The sequence below is a fragment of the Prionailurus viverrinus genome, chromosome C1 (assembly GCF_022837055.1).
Source record: "Prionailurus viverrinus isolate Anna chromosome C1, UM_Priviv_1.0, whole genome shotgun sequence".
Lineage (NCBI taxonomy): Eukaryota > Metazoa > Chordata > Mammalia > Carnivora > Felidae > Prionailurus > Prionailurus viverrinus.
In genome coordinates, this window is record NC_062568.1 from 166,744,334 (window position 1) to 166,761,195 (window position 16,862).

The 16,862-nt window shown below is 37.1% G+C and overlaps 1 protein-coding gene across 4 annotated transcripts in view; it reads left to right on the forward strand.

The window, feature by feature from the left end:
* MYSM1 (Myb like, SWIRM and MPN domains 1) overlaps window positions 1-16,416 on the forward strand; it is a 35,173-nt gene extending 18,757 nt beyond the window's left edge. For 2 of the 4 annotated variants that reach the window (XM_047870752.1, XM_047870755.1), the window contains 12 exons: window positions 765-895; window positions 1,995-2,098; window positions 3,536-3,613; window positions 5,315-5,400; window positions 9,134-9,188; window positions 9,534-9,584; window positions 10,277-10,351; window positions 10,937-11,125; window positions 12,060-12,192; window positions 13,858-13,963; window positions 14,142-14,199; window positions 15,209-16,416. In XM_047870752.1, coding sequence (XP_047726708.1) covers window positions 765-895; window positions 1,995-2,098; window positions 3,536-3,613; window positions 5,315-5,400; window positions 9,134-9,188; window positions 9,534-9,584; window positions 10,277-10,351; window positions 10,937-11,125; window positions 12,060-12,192; window positions 13,858-13,963; window positions 14,142-14,199; window positions 15,209-15,376 — 1,234 coding nt within the window. In that variant the 3' untranslated portion in view covers window positions 15,377-16,416. The remainder of the gene's footprint in view (window positions 1-764; window positions 896-1,994; window positions 2,099-3,535; window positions 3,614-5,314; window positions 5,401-9,133; window positions 9,189-9,533; window positions 9,585-10,276; window positions 10,352-10,936; window positions 11,126-12,059; window positions 12,193-13,857; window positions 13,964-14,141; window positions 14,200-15,208) is intronic. The other 2 variants (XM_047870753.1, XM_047870754.1) reach the window with 2 other exon arrangements.
* The last annotated feature ends 446 nt before the right edge of the window (window positions 16,417-16,862 follow it).

Here is a 16,862-nt window from a genome sequence, read left to right on the forward strand (position 1 = left end):
AATAATAAAATCTACTTTGTAGAACTGTTGTGAGGATTAAGGTTGTGTAACTGTTAGTACTGGCATAAGCACTCGGGGACTGTTTGCTGCTATTATTAAGTTCTCCACTACTCTTAAACTCTATCTGCCATGGTACAATAAGTACATTCAGTAAATATGAACTGTATTATGTAAACCTTGTATTTTTTTCATAGTCTTTGGGCATTTCTTGATTTCTTGGAAATCTTCTATAATATTAATATTTCTGTTTTCCACTGAGAGTGCTTTTATTTATTGGCCTAATAATTAAAAACCGGTATAAAACTTTCAAGCATTTATAAGGTAGCTTATAATTAAAAGATACTGCCCAGCAAAGTGAAAGTGGACGAACCTTAGTAATATATTAAAAATTAGAAAAGTCTAATACCAAATACTTTAGATATGTTGTCAGAGTGCCCTTTTTATTCTTGAAGCTTGAATTTGGATCTGTTGACAAAACCTCTAACTTTAAAATCCTGGGATAACTGGAATCTGTGGCATTTCATATGGGAAAAAAATAATCGTTAATAAAAATCACATTATACTTGTAAGTTATTGTATCATTTAAAGGTAATTTCAGGAAAAAGTACAGTTGGGTATTATGTATTAGCATTGTTTTTACTACACATTTACAGATTGAGAGGGGGTAAATTTTTAAGATATTTTAAATATTAAAAGTTTTCCCCAGAAATCTTTTTTCATGTTTTTATTTATCCAAAATAACTGTACTTCCATCTCTTAATTAGGGAGATATGCAAACCGAAATACTTAAATAAGACCTCAGTACGTCCTGGCCTGAAGAACTGTGGGGATGTTAATTGTATTGGACGGATTCATACATACCTCGAGTTGATAGGAGCAATCAATTTTGGATGTGGTAAAAATAAAAACCCAACAACATCTTTTACTCAACATTTTTTATCCTTAGAGCACCCATTAACTTCCTTGATGGTTAGAATTCAAGCAGATTTAGTATAGATGCAGAATTCAGAAAGATGCTATAATATGGAATAACTGTATTACTAAGTTTTTTTGTAAAACAGATTTCTGTTGATTAAGCTACATTTTCCTGTAACCTACAGTGAAAATTGGTGGTATGAAAAGGAAAAATATTCTCTAAGTGGGAGAAATAATTTAACAATGAAGCTCTTTGTCAAGTACAAGTAACATCATTTTAAGAAAAGTCTGATAGTAGCCCATTCAATATGCAAAATCTGTATTAATGCTAGAAATACTGTCTAGCAGTGTTTAAGTAAAGGAAATAATTTATGAGCCTCTACACTTAAATGTAATAAAAGTGCCAAAATATTTTTCACGGAAGAAAGTTTCTTTCACCCTAGTTTTTCTCAAATATGCATGATTTTGAATGTATTTTTCACTTTTATTGAATTAACTTGACACAAACATTTTGAAGAAAGTTAATAACCATAGTTGTGATAAGGTAATTGGATAGGTAATTAGAACTTTGTAACCCATGGTTTCAGAAGAATATGTTCTGTCTTTGAGAAGACAGCTAACCAGAAAATCTCCTATCAGAGATTATTTATTTATCTTGTAGAGAGAATTTACAGTCTGCCCTGTGGTCTGTTTTTCATTTCGGTGTCTGTTTCCCCAGGCACTGTATCTTGGGACTGGCTGCTCAGGAAAACTAAGGGGTCGCAGCTTCCACAGCCACTAAAAAAAAATGAAATCACGTTTTCTGTGTTAGACCTCTGAATTCAGCAAAGTGAGCTTAGCAGTCGTTTAATTAGAAATTAAATTACCCATTTCCTGAATATCCCATTTTACTGAGATTTCCTTAAGAGTGTTAGTTTTACGTGAGACTGCCAAGTAATTGCAGAATTAAGATAGAAGCTTAGGTATAACAAAACTTAGAAATTGGCTTACAACTTCCAGTCAGTATAGGTGTGCCTTCCTATTGAACGAATGAGTTTCAGAAAATAATAGACTGTTTTATTTTTCCCGAATTCCAATAGAACAGGCTGTGTACAACAGGCCACAACCAGTTGACAAAGCACGAGCCAGGGACCGAAAAGATGCGGCGGAAGCATACCAGCTTGCACAGCGTCTGCAGTCTATGGTAAGTGTTCACCTGTCATCTAAGGTGTGCCCCCTTCTAGCCACCTGTTAAACACATGGACAGTGAGTGGAAGAACGTGTTTTCTCTTGTATGTCACCTTAGCCATTTACTTTTCTGGTTTCTATTCAGTGTCATGTTAGTTTATAAGGCAAAAACCAAAAACACCTCGTAATTTGCCGGCAGACTTGACACGGAAGCGTCGTACTTTGCTCGCGTGGCCTTAGAATTCTTGGTTCCGGTTTCTAAGTCTAGTGTGTCTTTTACAGCCATACAGCTAAGCTCCTTTTTCTTTCAGTTACTTTGTTTAGCTAAAAAGTCTTAGGTTAAGATTCAGCTTCTTGGAATAGCTATCCAAACTATTGTAGCCTTTCTTTTTTAATTCTTGAAGTTAGGGAGTTTTACAGTATCTTACAATTTGTGAATCTTATTTTAAAGGTGAGTGATCTACAAGTCTCTTAAAAGGCAGAGTCATAGTGTGATCTCGTTGGTTTTACTAATAAAGTAGATTGGTAATAGGTGAGGTAAATGAAGAAACGTATAGATAATAGAGTGGACATTTTTCTTAGCGTATTTAGGCTGTTAACCATTTCTGCCTACCTAGATTTACTTTTATAAGAAAGGATGTATTTAGATACAGTTGCTGGAAAAGGTGCCACTCAAACACTGGCCTCTGAGCCAGTCTTTTTTGTTTGTTTGTTTTTTTGTTTTGAGAGAAAGAGAGGGAGAGAGTGCAAGCTGGGAAGAACTGAGGGAGGGAGAGAGAGAATCTTAAGGAGCCTCCACCATGCCCAGCACAGAGCCTGACATGGGGCTCAGTCTCACAACTATGAGATCATGACCTGAGCCGAAATCAAGAGTTGGACACTTAACTGACTGAGCCACCCAGGCGCCCTTGAGCAGTCTGTTTTAGAGGCTTCAGTATTGGGGTTTATAAAACTAGATATTAGTAATCTTGTCAATTAATTTCATAATGTTTTATTGTTTTTATTGCATCCACTAGGCAGTCTTTCCCTTTCTGAGGCTGAGATGTAATTTTGCTTCTAGTTTTAATATTCTACCTCTTGCTACGCGTTCTTGCAAGTTTTCTACCACAAGTGGTTGAAAGGGAAGTCATTTTCTTGGTGGTTCTTTTTAATCTTAAAAATATTTTTTGTCCTAGTATTTTAGTTTCTAAGTGGCGATAAGAAATGAAAATTCAATAAGAAATCCAGGTAAAATTCAGAAAAGCATTACTGATTTATTTCTGAGCAGAGTGCAAACTATTAAACATATATTAATAAAATAAAATTTAGTCAGGCAATGCTGATCAGGGATTACGGTATTTTAATGGAGAAATTAACTGATTTTTTTTTAAATATCATTTTGGCTTTGTGTATTGTGCCGTGATTTCCCCAGGTTAATCTTGTTACCTTTTGCTTCATTTTAATGTTATCACAGCGCACAAGGAGACGTAGGGTCCGAGACCCATGGGGAAATTGGTGTGATGCAAAAGACTTAGAAGGACAAACCTTTGAGGTAACTTTGACCTTAGCAGATAGGTCATCACTAAAAGTTGTTCCGTCATTTATATATGTATGTCTTAATGTCATATATATTACGCTTGTGTGTGCATGTGTGTATCCGTCCCATGTTAATTTGTCTAGAAGTCACCAATAAACAACAAAATAGAAGGCATTGGTGCAATTAACTAGGAGTTGGATTCGTTTTCCAAATTTTGTCTATTCTCTGTATTCTGGTCTCTAGCTCAAGAATATCTGCCAAGGTGCCAGGGAGTTGGTATGCCTAATTCATTTCAGTAAACATTTATTTATAGAATGATGTTCTGATATACCAATTAAAATATTGTCCCAAGCATTAGACATAAATTGAATTACAAATACTAAAGTGTCATTTCTACCAATAAAAACTGTGGTTCTGAAAAGAAACACGGGTGACGAATGTGTGTGTGTGTATAAGTTCTGTATCTATAGAATTTATTTGTGAACACCCAGTGCAGTAGAATGGAAAGAATGTGTGAATGTGTACTTACTGGCTTTCTTACCTTGAGCAGTTTCTTAACCTCACTGAAATTCAGGTTTTTGTCTATGGAGTGTGAATAATACCTCTGTCCAAGAATTGTTATGAGAATTAAGTGAAGTAAATGGAATAAAATGTATGAAGATTCTAGTACTAGGTTACTTAATAAGCCTTGCGTATGCCAATTACTCAGTAAATTTTAGTTTTCCTCTTGAGTTTCAGTACAAAAACAAAACAAAAAGAAAACGTTCTCCTCTTTTTCTCTTCCCCATTCCCTGTCCCTAGCCTCACTTAATCTCTAATCTAGGCACAACATTAGTAACGCATGATTCCTGCCTAGAAAGAACTTCTATAGTTTCTAGTAGGAAAGATGAAACCTGTGTTAAGTTCCATAAGGTTGATCTTAAGAAATGTCAGGTCTTCCCCAAGGGGTGTGTGTGATGAGAGAAGGTTTCACAGAAGATGTGACTTGAGGGATTAGCAGGACAGTCTCAAAATGTAGAAAAGTAGGTGAGGGCATTCCAGGCTAAGGGAGCAGCATAAACAAAGGTAGAGATGTGGGAAAATACCAGACATATTCTGGAAAAGGTGCCTAGTTATTTGGGCTAAAGTGTAAGAATGATAGTAGAAATGGAATGAAAAGATTAATTTTGTACTTATGTAGGACTTATTATGTATGTGTCCAACCCTATTCTAGTGTTTTATAAACATTAATGCATCATTACGATAACATCATGACACTGTTATTATTACTATTTTTGTTCCCATTTTAAAGATAAGGAAACTAAAGCACAGAAAGCTTCAGTATTTTGGCCAGGGTCATCCAGTAAGTAGCAGAGCGAGGCATTCTGTCTCCAGAATCTGTACTCTTTATCATTATTCTGCGCTGTCTCCCTGTTGGGAAAGAAAACAACACAATAGGATTTGATGACTAGAAATGGGAAATAAGTAAAAGGAGGGACTCAGGTGATTCTGAGGTTTTTAAGTTTGGCGTGGCTGTAGATTTTGGAACAATTTTTTAATATATTATCTAGCATTGCAATTTGTTAGTAGAAAGAAGGAGGTACATCTCCATCAACATAGTCTATCCTGTTCTCACCTGCCTTTAATTATGGTGTTAAAGAGTATTCTTTATTATTATTGATTCTGCCTGTCAGTGGCTGATGGACTGGTTGATCAAGTGGTTGTTTTCTGTTTTAGCATCTCTCTGCCGAGGAATTGGCGAGAAGAAAAGAGGAAAAATGTAAATCTGTTAAATCCTCAAAAGTACCAAGACCAACAAAAAGGTATAGTGTTTTACACATGTAATTTTTTTTAACTTATCACCAATGATTAGGAATGTATGGAAAAAATACCTGATTAGCAACATATTATTCATATTAAGTTTAAAAATACTACTAGATGGGGCGCCTGGGTGGCTCAGTCTGTTAAGTGTCTGACTTCAGCTCAGGTCATGATCTCACACTCCATGAGTTCGAGTCCCACGTCAGACTCTGTGTTGACAGCTCAGAGCCTGGAGCCTGTTTCAGATGCTGTGTCTCCCTCTCTCTCTGCCCCTCCCCAGCTCATGCTCTGTCTCTCTCTGTCTCTCTCTGTCTCAAAAAAATAAATTAAAACATTAAAAAAAAAATTTTTTTTAAATGCTACTAGAATTTTTGAGATTTTTTATTTCACTGATTACCAGTTTGGAAGAGCTTGAGCAAAAGTTTTGAATTTATAGGTTTAGTGACTATAGGATCCAACATATGTTGTAAAGGGGCCTTGATTATAACAGGTGGTCATTCAACTCCTTAGACATTATAAATAGGTAACCTCATGAAACGACTAGTGCTTTCTTTGGTTGGTGCTGATTGTTAGCAAGGTTTTTGGGGATTTTTCTGTGTGTGTGTGTGTGTGTGTGTGTGTGTGTGTGTGTGGTTTTGTTGTTTGTTTTTTTTTTTAATAATCTGTTATTTGTAACATAACAGTTAAGAGTCACCAAATAAGTTAAATATCTTGGTTTTCTGGACCCTCACTTTCTGTAGATGCAGAAATAGATTATGGTTTCACCAGTGTCCCTTTTAAAATAAGATATCTAGGAATGTCCCCAGGTCATTTTCAGTGAAAGAGCCCTGATGTTTAACCAAGTGTAAGTCCCTAGGTAAGTTATGTAAAGCCTTAAGCCTTCAGTGCTCATTCATAAAATAATAACTATAATAGCTAAGACTGTTGACTATGCTTTAAGCACTTTGTATATATTAACTCATTTAATCCCCATAACCACCCTGTGCAGTAGTTAATAATATCATTCATGAGGAAGCAAACTTGCTCATGCTTGTTAGTGATGGAGCTGTGATTTAATCCAGGCAGTCAGACTTAAGAATCCATACTGCTAACATTACATTATATATCCCCTCTCTAAAAGAAAAATTAAAACCTACAGTTGTTGTGAGAGTAAAATAAGATAAACTATGTAAAAAAATACCGTCATCCATAAGCTAGGACTCCTTATCTAGTATCCAGACATTTGCTTTTCTTTTTTTTTTTTTTTTTTTTTTAATTTTTTTTTCAACGTTTATTTATTTTTGGGACAGAGAGAGACAGAGCATGAACGGGGGAGGGGCATAGAGAGAGGGAGACACAGAATCGGAAACAGGCTCCAGGCTCTGAGCCATCAGCCCAGAGCCCGACGCGGGGCTCGAACTCGTGGACCGCGAGATCGTGACCTGGCTGAAGTCGGACGCTTAACCGACTGCGCCACCCAGGCGCCCCGACATTTGCTTTTCTGAATCTCAGCATGAGACATATTTATTGTGATTTCCAAGTCATTGTTCCAGTTTGTCACAATCTGAATCCAGCTCCACTTTTCTTATACTAGCCTTCATAGATTTGAGTCAACATTTCAGTAAGCTTACCTCTTCTGCCATTGATCACTGCTTAAAATGTTTAACTGGAATAAGGGAAAGCCTCAGACATCATTGTTCCATCAGCTGTACATTGCCACAGTTGACTCATGATTTTTCATCTTGTGCAGAAGAAAAATCATAGTAGATGTCTTGCTTACATTCAGACAAAATATATTTGAATCTTTATGAGTCTGCTAGTTTCTAGCAGATCAGTTCTATCAAAAATGAAATTTAGGGGCACCTGGGTGGCTCAGTTGGTTAAGTATCTGACTTTGGCTCAGGTCATGATCTCATGGTTCGTGGGTTCGAGCCCCGTGTCTGGCTCTGTGCTGACAGCTCAGAGCGTGGAGCCTCTTAAGATTTCTTTGTCTGTCTGTCTGTCTGTCTGTCTGTCTCTGTGGCCCACCCTTGCTTGCGCTCTATCTCTGTCAAAAATAAACATTAAAAAACCATTTAAAAAAAAATGAAATTTAGATTTACTTATCATGACATATATTTTCATGAATCCATTATTACCCTTAGTAGTCCTCTCTTCACTTGCTAAAGGCTCAAAATCAGCTGTCGAATAATCTTTTCCAGAATTTTCTCAATATTCACATTTAATTCCTCTGCTCCCAAAGTCTGCTTTTTTTGTTTAAGAAAATAAAGCCCAGGGGCGCCTGGGTGGCGCAGTCGGTTAAGCGTCCAACTTCAGCCAGGTCACGATCTCGCGGTCCGCGAGTTCGAGCCCCGCGTCAGGCTCTGGGCTGATGGCTCGGAGCCTGGAGCCTGTTTCCGACTCTGTCTCCCTCTCTCTCTGCCCCTCCCTTGTTCATGCTCTGTCTCTCTCTGTCCCAAAAATAAAAGAAAATAAAAAAAAAAAAAGAAAAGAAAGCCCAAAATTGCCTATTTGTAGCCCTCCAATAATTTTTCCATTCTGAACAGTTCCTCCAAAAAGGTCAGTGGGTTTCACATCATGGTTCTTCATTGCTCTGGGATGCATATGCTGTCTTTGTGTTCTTTTTTTTCGTGTTGATGAAGCACTTTTTTACTTGAAGATCTTTCCTCTTCATTCATCTTATATTTCTGAAAAAATGCTTACTACGTATCAGGCACTGTTCTAGGCACTTGGAGTACAAAGTGTCTGAATTGCTGACACTAACAGTCTCTGGTAGAATAGGAGCTAAATAGTCCTGCTCTTTTCTGGTTGTGTTAACATGAACATATATTCCTTGTTTTTTTTCTTTCTCTGACCATAGCCTAAAGAAACCTTATTCTTGATATCTTCCTCAAACTTCAGTTCTTTACTGCTCAAAGCCTTTCTAATATTGCTCTCAGATTAATACATGCTTTTTTATCTACCCTTGCTTACGTGCCCCTCTTTTTTTTTTTTAACTTTCTCATTTTTTTAATGTTTCTTTTTGAGAGAGAGAGACAGTACAAATGAGGGAGGTGCAAGAGAGAGAGGGAGACACAGAATCTGAAGCAGGGAGGTGCAAGAGAGAGAGGGAGACACAGAATCTGAAGCAGGCTCCAGGCTCTGAGCTGTCAGCACAGAACCTGACGTGGGGGCTCCCAACTCCAGAGTGAACTGCCAGATCACGGCCTGAGCTGAAGTCGGATGCTTAACCTACTGAGACACTCACCTGCCCCTAACTTTTTTATTTTAAAATACAAGTTTATCATTGAACTTTTCATATACATTAATTTCTTTAGTAGAACCATTGCCATTCATTCAACAAATATTTGAGTCCCTACCCTGTGCTGATACCGTACTGACAAGTGTTTTTGAGAACTTTCTTCTTGAAACTTTTTTTACCATGTCATGTCAGGGAATTGTTTACATTTTCTTCAAACTTTTTGAAACCTTTCAGTTTAGGACACATGTGTGGGTACAACGTTCTTCTCTTTGGGTGTTAAAAGAAACTAAGGCAACAACTACTTTCTCCCAAAGGCCCTGTCATTTCCCATTTTTTAAATCAAGTCCAAAACTCAGCAGAGTTATATGGGATGTCCTAAGAAATTCCCCTCGCTTAGTATTTTTCTGAGAATCTAGATTTAGATTATTGATACACATTTTCAAATTTAAGTGAATGTTATTTTCCCGATCTTGTCATTGAGATTATATTAGAAGTGATTTTTTTTTCTTTTTCAGCTCATTTGATCCCTTCCAACTGATACCTTGTCATTCTTTCAGTGAAGAAAAGCAGGTACTATTTATGCATCACTAAACGGCCATAAACCATGCCCTTCTGTCAGACAGGAAGTATTTCTTTTCCTTTGTGTGCAAGGCATATATGTATGTGAAAGATTGGACGAGGCAAGGTACATTATGGGTCAGATGAGTGATGCAGATGGGAAATGAAAGAGAATTTCTCTATGCTAGGATTTTGAATGATAATATTTGTAAAAATCTCTGATTTGTGCTGAGCCTTAGTTGGTGATGAGAACTTGGTGTGATAGGTAAAGAAGAAAAGGGTGGACATTCCAGTGAGGAGGAATAAATCTCTATTTTTATGCTCCCCCATTTTTTTTTTTTTTTTTTTATATTTCAGGAGCCATTTCAGGTGAAAGTGGCTTCAGAAGCACTTTTAATAATGGATTTGGTAAGGATAATCTATTGTGTTTACTTACTCTGATTTCTATTCTTGTGTATTTTTATTGCAGGCTTAAGAGAGAGTATGGAAGACGTGTATTTTGGATCTTAACTATCCTCTTTTACAAGGAGTCTAAAAATAAGTCTTTTCTTTTGGAGAAAAGCCAAACAATTGCATGTTTCCATATTTTAGAGAAAATAAATTAATGTGAGTTTTTGCAGACTGTTTATCATCATTAACCCTGTTTTAATTTCCTGGCATCCTTTGTCTGCTGCCTTCTAGATAACTGCAGCAAACCACAACTCCTACCACTTGGAGGTTCCTTGTTTGCACTAAGTTCCTGAGACCTCCAGTAGCTGTGTTGGTTTTGGATGTTTTTCTAGAGGATGTTTTTTGTAGGACTACCAGGAGTGACTTTTACTTTTTATATTTAGGGTCCTGAGTGAGGAAAGCAAATGGTGTCTTCATTTTGTAAATTAAATAATGACATCTTTGAGTGTTTGGTTCAAAGCTTCTTAGCTGGCAGCGCAGATAGATTGAAATCCCAAGTCTTTGTGTAGTGAGCCTAGTGTCTGATTCCTCTGCTATGCCCGGTTACCATACTTACAAATGATTCTCCTATGTATAAGTGAGCTTTATTCTGATTTTTTGTCAGATGGATTTGTATGTTTGGGCTAAGTCTATTTTGTATTTCTTTTTAGCATGCTCATGTTTCTATGGCAGAAGTGATTGGTCTATTAGGAGGAAGATACTCAGAAGTTGATAAGATAGTTGAAGTAAGTTCTTGCTCTTAAATATTTTTTAAAATCATTTAGTCCTGCTGCCATACCAAATATTTTTATAGATTTCAGTGGATATAATTAAAATAGAATTACCTGTGATATAAATGAGAATATGCCAGTGTGGGCTGGATATTCCTTTTACCATCAAGAAACAGGGAGCACGGCCAGGCCTCGCCTCCTCGTTGCCTTCACCAGTAAAATGCTACAACTACTCTTAAGAGGCCAGGAACCATGCAGCAACCTTATAGTTGAAACTTGGCATGCATCACTTTGTTGAAATTATTATCATAAATAATAGGACTCATTGAAAGACTTTGTATGTGCAGGTATTATATGGGCTGGCCTGGAAAACTAACAATTATTATGGCCTTGTCTGAGTGGAAAAGTGGATTCTGAGTTCCTACATCGAATCACTTTTGAAGTGTAATTCATTTGCAGGCTAAAGGCTGCCTGTGATACTGTTGGATAAAAGACGTGGCCTAAAAAAAGCCTCTGTATCTATGTATGAAAGAACTAAAACATTAAAGTGATAGAATTAACGGGATTCAGTGTAACCATGTAAGGATTAATCTTTTATAGGTCTGTGCAGCAGAACCATGTAACAGTCTGAGTACAGGACTGCAGTGTGAGATGGATCCTGTGTCACAAACACAGGCCTCAGAAACCTTGGCTGTGAGAGGCTATCGTGTAATTGGATGGTATCATTCTCATCCTGCCTTTGATCCAAATCCTTCTTTACGAGATATTGACACTCAAGCCAAATACCAGGTGCGCCTCTAGGTCTTGCATGTATGCACGTTTTCTCTCCTCTCGTTGCTTTCTATTCTATTATATAAATATACTTTTTTTTTTTTAACGTTTATTCATTTTTGAGAGACAGAGCATGAGCAGGGAAGGGGCAGAGAGAGAGGGAGACACAGAATCTGAAGCAGGCTCCAGGCTCTGAGCTGTCAGCACAGAGCCCGACGCGGGGCTCGAACTCACAGACTGTGAGATCGTGACCTGAGCTGAAGTCTGACGCTTAACTGACTGGGCCACCCAAGCGCCCTCTATAAATATACTTCTAACATTTCTAGCAAAGTATTGAATTTCTAATATTATTTACATCTGGAGTTTTGAAATAACTTTGCATTTTTCCTGATTACAGGGGTAATGTATGTTTATTTAAACATTTGGAAAATCAGCTATTTAGTACAGAGAAGCCATCTAAGTGACAGTGATAATTACTCCCAGAGCCTCTAAAAATTGATGGGAACAACTAGTACAGGGACTGGGTACAAGTGAAATAACCAGAAGCAGTCTATTTTGCATCTCTGGAAAAATCAAACTTTTGTTCCAACATTTTATGTTTGATAGGTGTATGTTTTTGCTATAGGCAGCTATTATTACCATATTGATAAAGATTATAGCTGAAGGGTAGTGAAAATAATTTGTAGACATATTCATGGTAAATACAGATTTTCAGGCCAGGTCATATTTTTAAGGATCATTTCTGGTTGGGTTGAGTACATTTTGACCTGAAAAATTTAGAGTGTGGAATGATATATAGTATATTTCATTTAGTTGCTGTTTGGATGTGAAGTTTTTAACACACTTTGGTGCTCCTTTTTTCTCCATTCGTTGTTTAAGATGTTGCTATGGGTAAATGCTGATTTTTAAATTTATGTAGTCAAGACTAATTTTACTTTTCTTTGAATTGTAGAGTTACTTCTCCAGAGGCGGTGCCAAGTTCATTGGAATGATTGTTAGTCCTTATAATCAGAACAATCCTTTACCTTATTCCCAGATTACCTGCCTAGTTATAAGTGATGAAATTAGCTCAGATGGCTCTTACCGTAAGTTTTCAACAAAAACAACTTCATCCTCTTTCTGCCACGTTTCTTTGAATCTTTCATAGCAACGAATTTACAACTATGTGAAACTATGTGATGGAAAGCTTTGCAGCCTCAACTAGAGAATTGCTGTCTACATACCATGTAGTGCGGCCTCCCTCTTTCCTTTAGTGATATCCTTCTAGATTCAAGTCCCCACTGTGTTACCATGGCCTCTGGGCACAAGGGTTATATTGTGCAGAAAAGTTAGAGCCAGGCAGCGTGCATGTTAGTTACAGGCAGGCGTACCACGGAGATACTGCAGGTTTGGTTCCAGAACGCCACAACAAAGCAAATATCGCAATAAAACTAGTCAAATGCTTTATTCTTAAGTTTTTGGAGGGAAGACATGAAATAGAGGAGAACTAAGAAATGAAAAAAAAAAAATCCACCTGGGAAAAAATGGGGAAAAAAGACCATTTTAGAGCATATTGACAGAGTATGCTTATATTGTAAGGAAGGACAATCATAATGTTTTCCTTCATTTTTTTTCATGCCTTTCGATTTGCTGGCATTTTATTTACCAGCAAAAGTCTTAATATTGGCAAAAACGCAGTTGAGAGGCAGTATAATGTAAAGTTAATAACATAAACTGGAGCCAGACTGCCTGGGTTCAGATCCTGGCTCTATTTGGTAATTACGTGTATGCTGATGAACAGGTTATTTAACCTCTCTGTGGCTCTGTGTCCTCATCCAAAAATAAATAAATAAAGGACAGTACTGGCAGCTAGTGCATTTAAGTGGCATTCCATGTAGTAAGCATTGTATAAGTTCTACAGTTAATTTTACGGTGTTGCCCTCTGCTAACAGATCAACTCAGCTTTTCTTTTAATACACTGCAAATATAATTACAGGGGGATCTTGAAGGCCATGTGAAAAATTTCTAAGTAGGCTCATCCTTTGGTCTTTTGCCTTTCTGGCTACGTACATGGCATCCACCCCTTGGGCTCCTGTCTCTGGAACTGAGCATGACCATTTTGACAGGAGTGCAGTTGCTGCCCTTTCAGAGTTCATCCTATTCCCTGACTGGTTAGGTTAGCACCTGTAGGCAGGCAGGTCAAGTGAGTGTGGGCCCAGAAGCCAGGCAGACCTGCTGGGGCTTAAAATCCAGGCTCTTCCACTTCACCAGTCTAAGCAGGTCGTTCCACGTGTCTCGGCCTTCGTTTCCTTATCTTTAACGTAGGAATAATGCACCTGCCTTATAGCATTGCTGTAAGCTCAATGACCCGTGTGAAAATAACAATTACTAGGATAGAATTGTCTTCGTTTGCCTACCTCGGTGTCTGTTTAGCCGTAGTTCTGGCACCGTTTTTAACAGTGCTCCCTTTCACTCAAAAAGTCTCTTGATTTGGATATAAATTATGTGATCATCCTGCTTCTCCGTTCCTTACATAGAATTGTCATGCAAATGGTACATGTACTCTTCTTTATTGTTATTAATTGCTGAGCATTAATATGCTCGATGGGCCAGGTTCAGCCAGGCAGTAAATATTTAATGAATGCCCACTATGTTTAAAGTGCTGTTCAGCTGGTCTGCCAGGTTGTGGTTGTGAGGATTCTTGGTAATTAAAAGGAGATTGGGGATTGAATCGATAGCTGATGACAGTCTGCTTCATTATGCTTTTCTAGGTTTACCTTACAAATTTGAAGTACAGCAGATGCTAGAAGAACCTCAGTGGGGATTAGTGTTTGAAAAGGCAAGATGGATAATAGAAAAATACCGACTGTCCCATAGGTATGTGCTGTGGTTTGAGGTGGCCACACATCTGCAGCGCGTCTCATTAAATGATGTTTTAGAGAAAACCCAAGTTAAATATAAAATTATGATGTATGGCATCAGTGACAGTTTATTAGAAAACAGATTCGTTTGTGGTATTTGTTTCATCAGTTTGTCTTCATATTTCTTCCAACAGCAGTGTCCCTATGGATAAAATCTTCCGCCGGGATTCTGACCTGACTTGTTTGCAGAAAGTAAGCTGCCTTGATTTTAATTGGTTCTGTTGTTCACAGATTCTAAAGCTATTCATCTCGATGTGGTTTCCCATGATGCCTAATGCTTTGTGGATACATTTTCTGTGTATTTTTGTTATTGCCGTTTCCTATCTAAAATTAATTTCTAGGAGAAAATTAGTAACGTATTTTGTTGCCCACACTTGCATATAGAAGTAATACTAGTTTAGAATAAATTTGTCAGTGTTGGCTGATAAATTTCCTAGCAGATTATTATTATATACAATGGAGAACATTTTTCTCATTTTATTAAATTCAAAAGTCTCATGTTTCCATTTAGCCTTAATTGTTCGTTTTTAAGATTGGTAGTATAAATCTAATAATTAAGTTTAAGTGTCATTTTATTTAACTTAGTGGTAGGAAATAAAGAGTCCTGAACATTTTTATTTTACTTCTTGTTTTGCTTCTATGGGTATAAAGAGTTAAAGACCCATAGACTGGTAACATCTGTCTTTTTTTTTTTTTTTTTTTGGTAGCAATTTAAGAAGAGAAAACTAAAACATACTGAGTTTCTTTTTAATATTTTTACCCCCTTGTATTAAAACTTTCTTTTTGTTCTGTTGGAAGGTTGATGTGCGTGTTTCTTAGGAAACAGCTCTATCTACCATCCTGATGTAGCGTCCGTGGATGTACGTAGATTTTCGTTCTACAGGATTACTTTGCTTTGTAAATGTAACTACTAAAAAAAGAAGCAAAGTCACAAATTTGTCCAAAGTAAAAAAATCACACTTAAAATCTCAAGTGTGTCTCCTCATATAAAGTCATAAAGGAATAAGCCCAAGCATTTCTCAACAGTGACTTCCTACACTCTAGGTGCGTGATTATTGATCACAAAACTGTCTTCAACCACATTTAAGGAGACTGTTTCTCTTTTGCTTATTAGAAAAAGATTTGGAAAGGGATACAATAACGATAGTAGTGCAAACCCTCTTCTTACCCTTTTTAAATATAAAACTTTTCTCTCCAATAGCTCTTGGAGTGTCTGAGGAAAACTCTGAGCAACGTGACTAATTGCTTCATTGCCGAAGAATTCTTGACTCAAATAGAAAATTTATTCCTTTCCAATTACAAAAGCAAGCCAGAGAATGGAGTGGCTGAAGAGAACTGTGCTGTGGGTCCAAAGGAATTGTTAATGTAATTATTTTAAAGTAAGGCATTCTAATCTGGACACAATAGATCCTACTCTCAAAGTAATAACCTTGAAATTATTGTAATTTAGCTAATAGTGGCACACCTTTAATATTTTGTCTCTAGTTCACAGAATCCAACTTGGTCACGTAAATCATGTGACAAAGAGATATGGACTTGTTTTCCTACAGTGATTATCAGAGTGTTGTGTGAACCAGGGTCTGCTGCGGTGCTCCAGTCCGACCATGGCCAGTAAGCAGTGCAGTAGACTCTGAAGGGCTGTCTGCTGTACTGTTGTATTCAGGTCGATAAATGGCATGTATCTGTCATATTTATTTCTTCCCCAACTAGTCATTCCACTTTTGGTACTTCATGTCTGTGTCTCATTAGGAGCACTTCCATTGTTTCCATGTGTTTTGGTGAGATTTGGTTATGGTTGCAAACGAGACATGGATGGATGGTCACTGAGGTAATTAATAACATGGTTGAGAACTAGTGGTCTAATGAATCTAGCAACATGCTATAGGAGGCCAGGGCAGGCATAAGAGACCCAAAGGAGAGAATCAGCTTGCCAGTTTTCCCATTATAGATATTTGTTTCCATTTTATTTTATAGCAGTAATACTACAGGATACGGCATTTTCTCAGCTATCTGAAACATTTTGTATGGATTTCAGATACATGAAATAATTAGCTTCAACTGTATGTCCACTTCTGTTAGTGTGTGTGATAAAACCTCATTTAATTGGAAGATGAATAATCTTCACCCTCAAACTAGATTTTTTTCTACTACCTGTTCTCAGAAGAGGCAAATTATAATACTGCTTAAATATTAAATCAGAGATTTAATTTTAAAAACAAAAAAGCCTTCCAGGGTATATTACATATCTAACCCAGTTTCATATACTTTCTAAATGTAGAACATAAGTTAGCAAACTTTCTTTTTTTAATTTTTTTAATTTTTTAATTTTTTTTTACATTTCTTTATTTTTGAAAGACAGAGACAGAGCACAAGTTGGGGAGGGGCAGAGAGAGGAGACACACAATCCAAAGCCGGCTCCAGGCTCTTGAGTTGTCAGCACAGAGCCTGATGCGGGGCTGGAACCCACAAACCGTGAGATCATGACCCGAGCTGAAGTTGGACACTCGACCAACCAAGCCACCCAGGTGCCCCTTAAGTCAGCAAACTTTTTATGTAAAGGGGCATTTAGACAATAACTTAGGTTTGTAGGCCACATACTGTCTCTATCAGACATTCTTCTTTGTATTTTTTTACAATCCTTTAAAAATGTAAAACCATTCGTATTACCTTATGAGCCTCACAGAAAACGAGTTGCTGGCCATTATCGTCCAACCCCTGCTCTAAAGAATTAAAAACATTTATAATTTATTTTCAGATGCATGAACCTGAGAACCTGAAAGCCCTTATTTACATCATCTTCCATCATCTTTGTTCTTCCAACAAAACTTAAAGTTGTGATTTACATTTAAGTACAT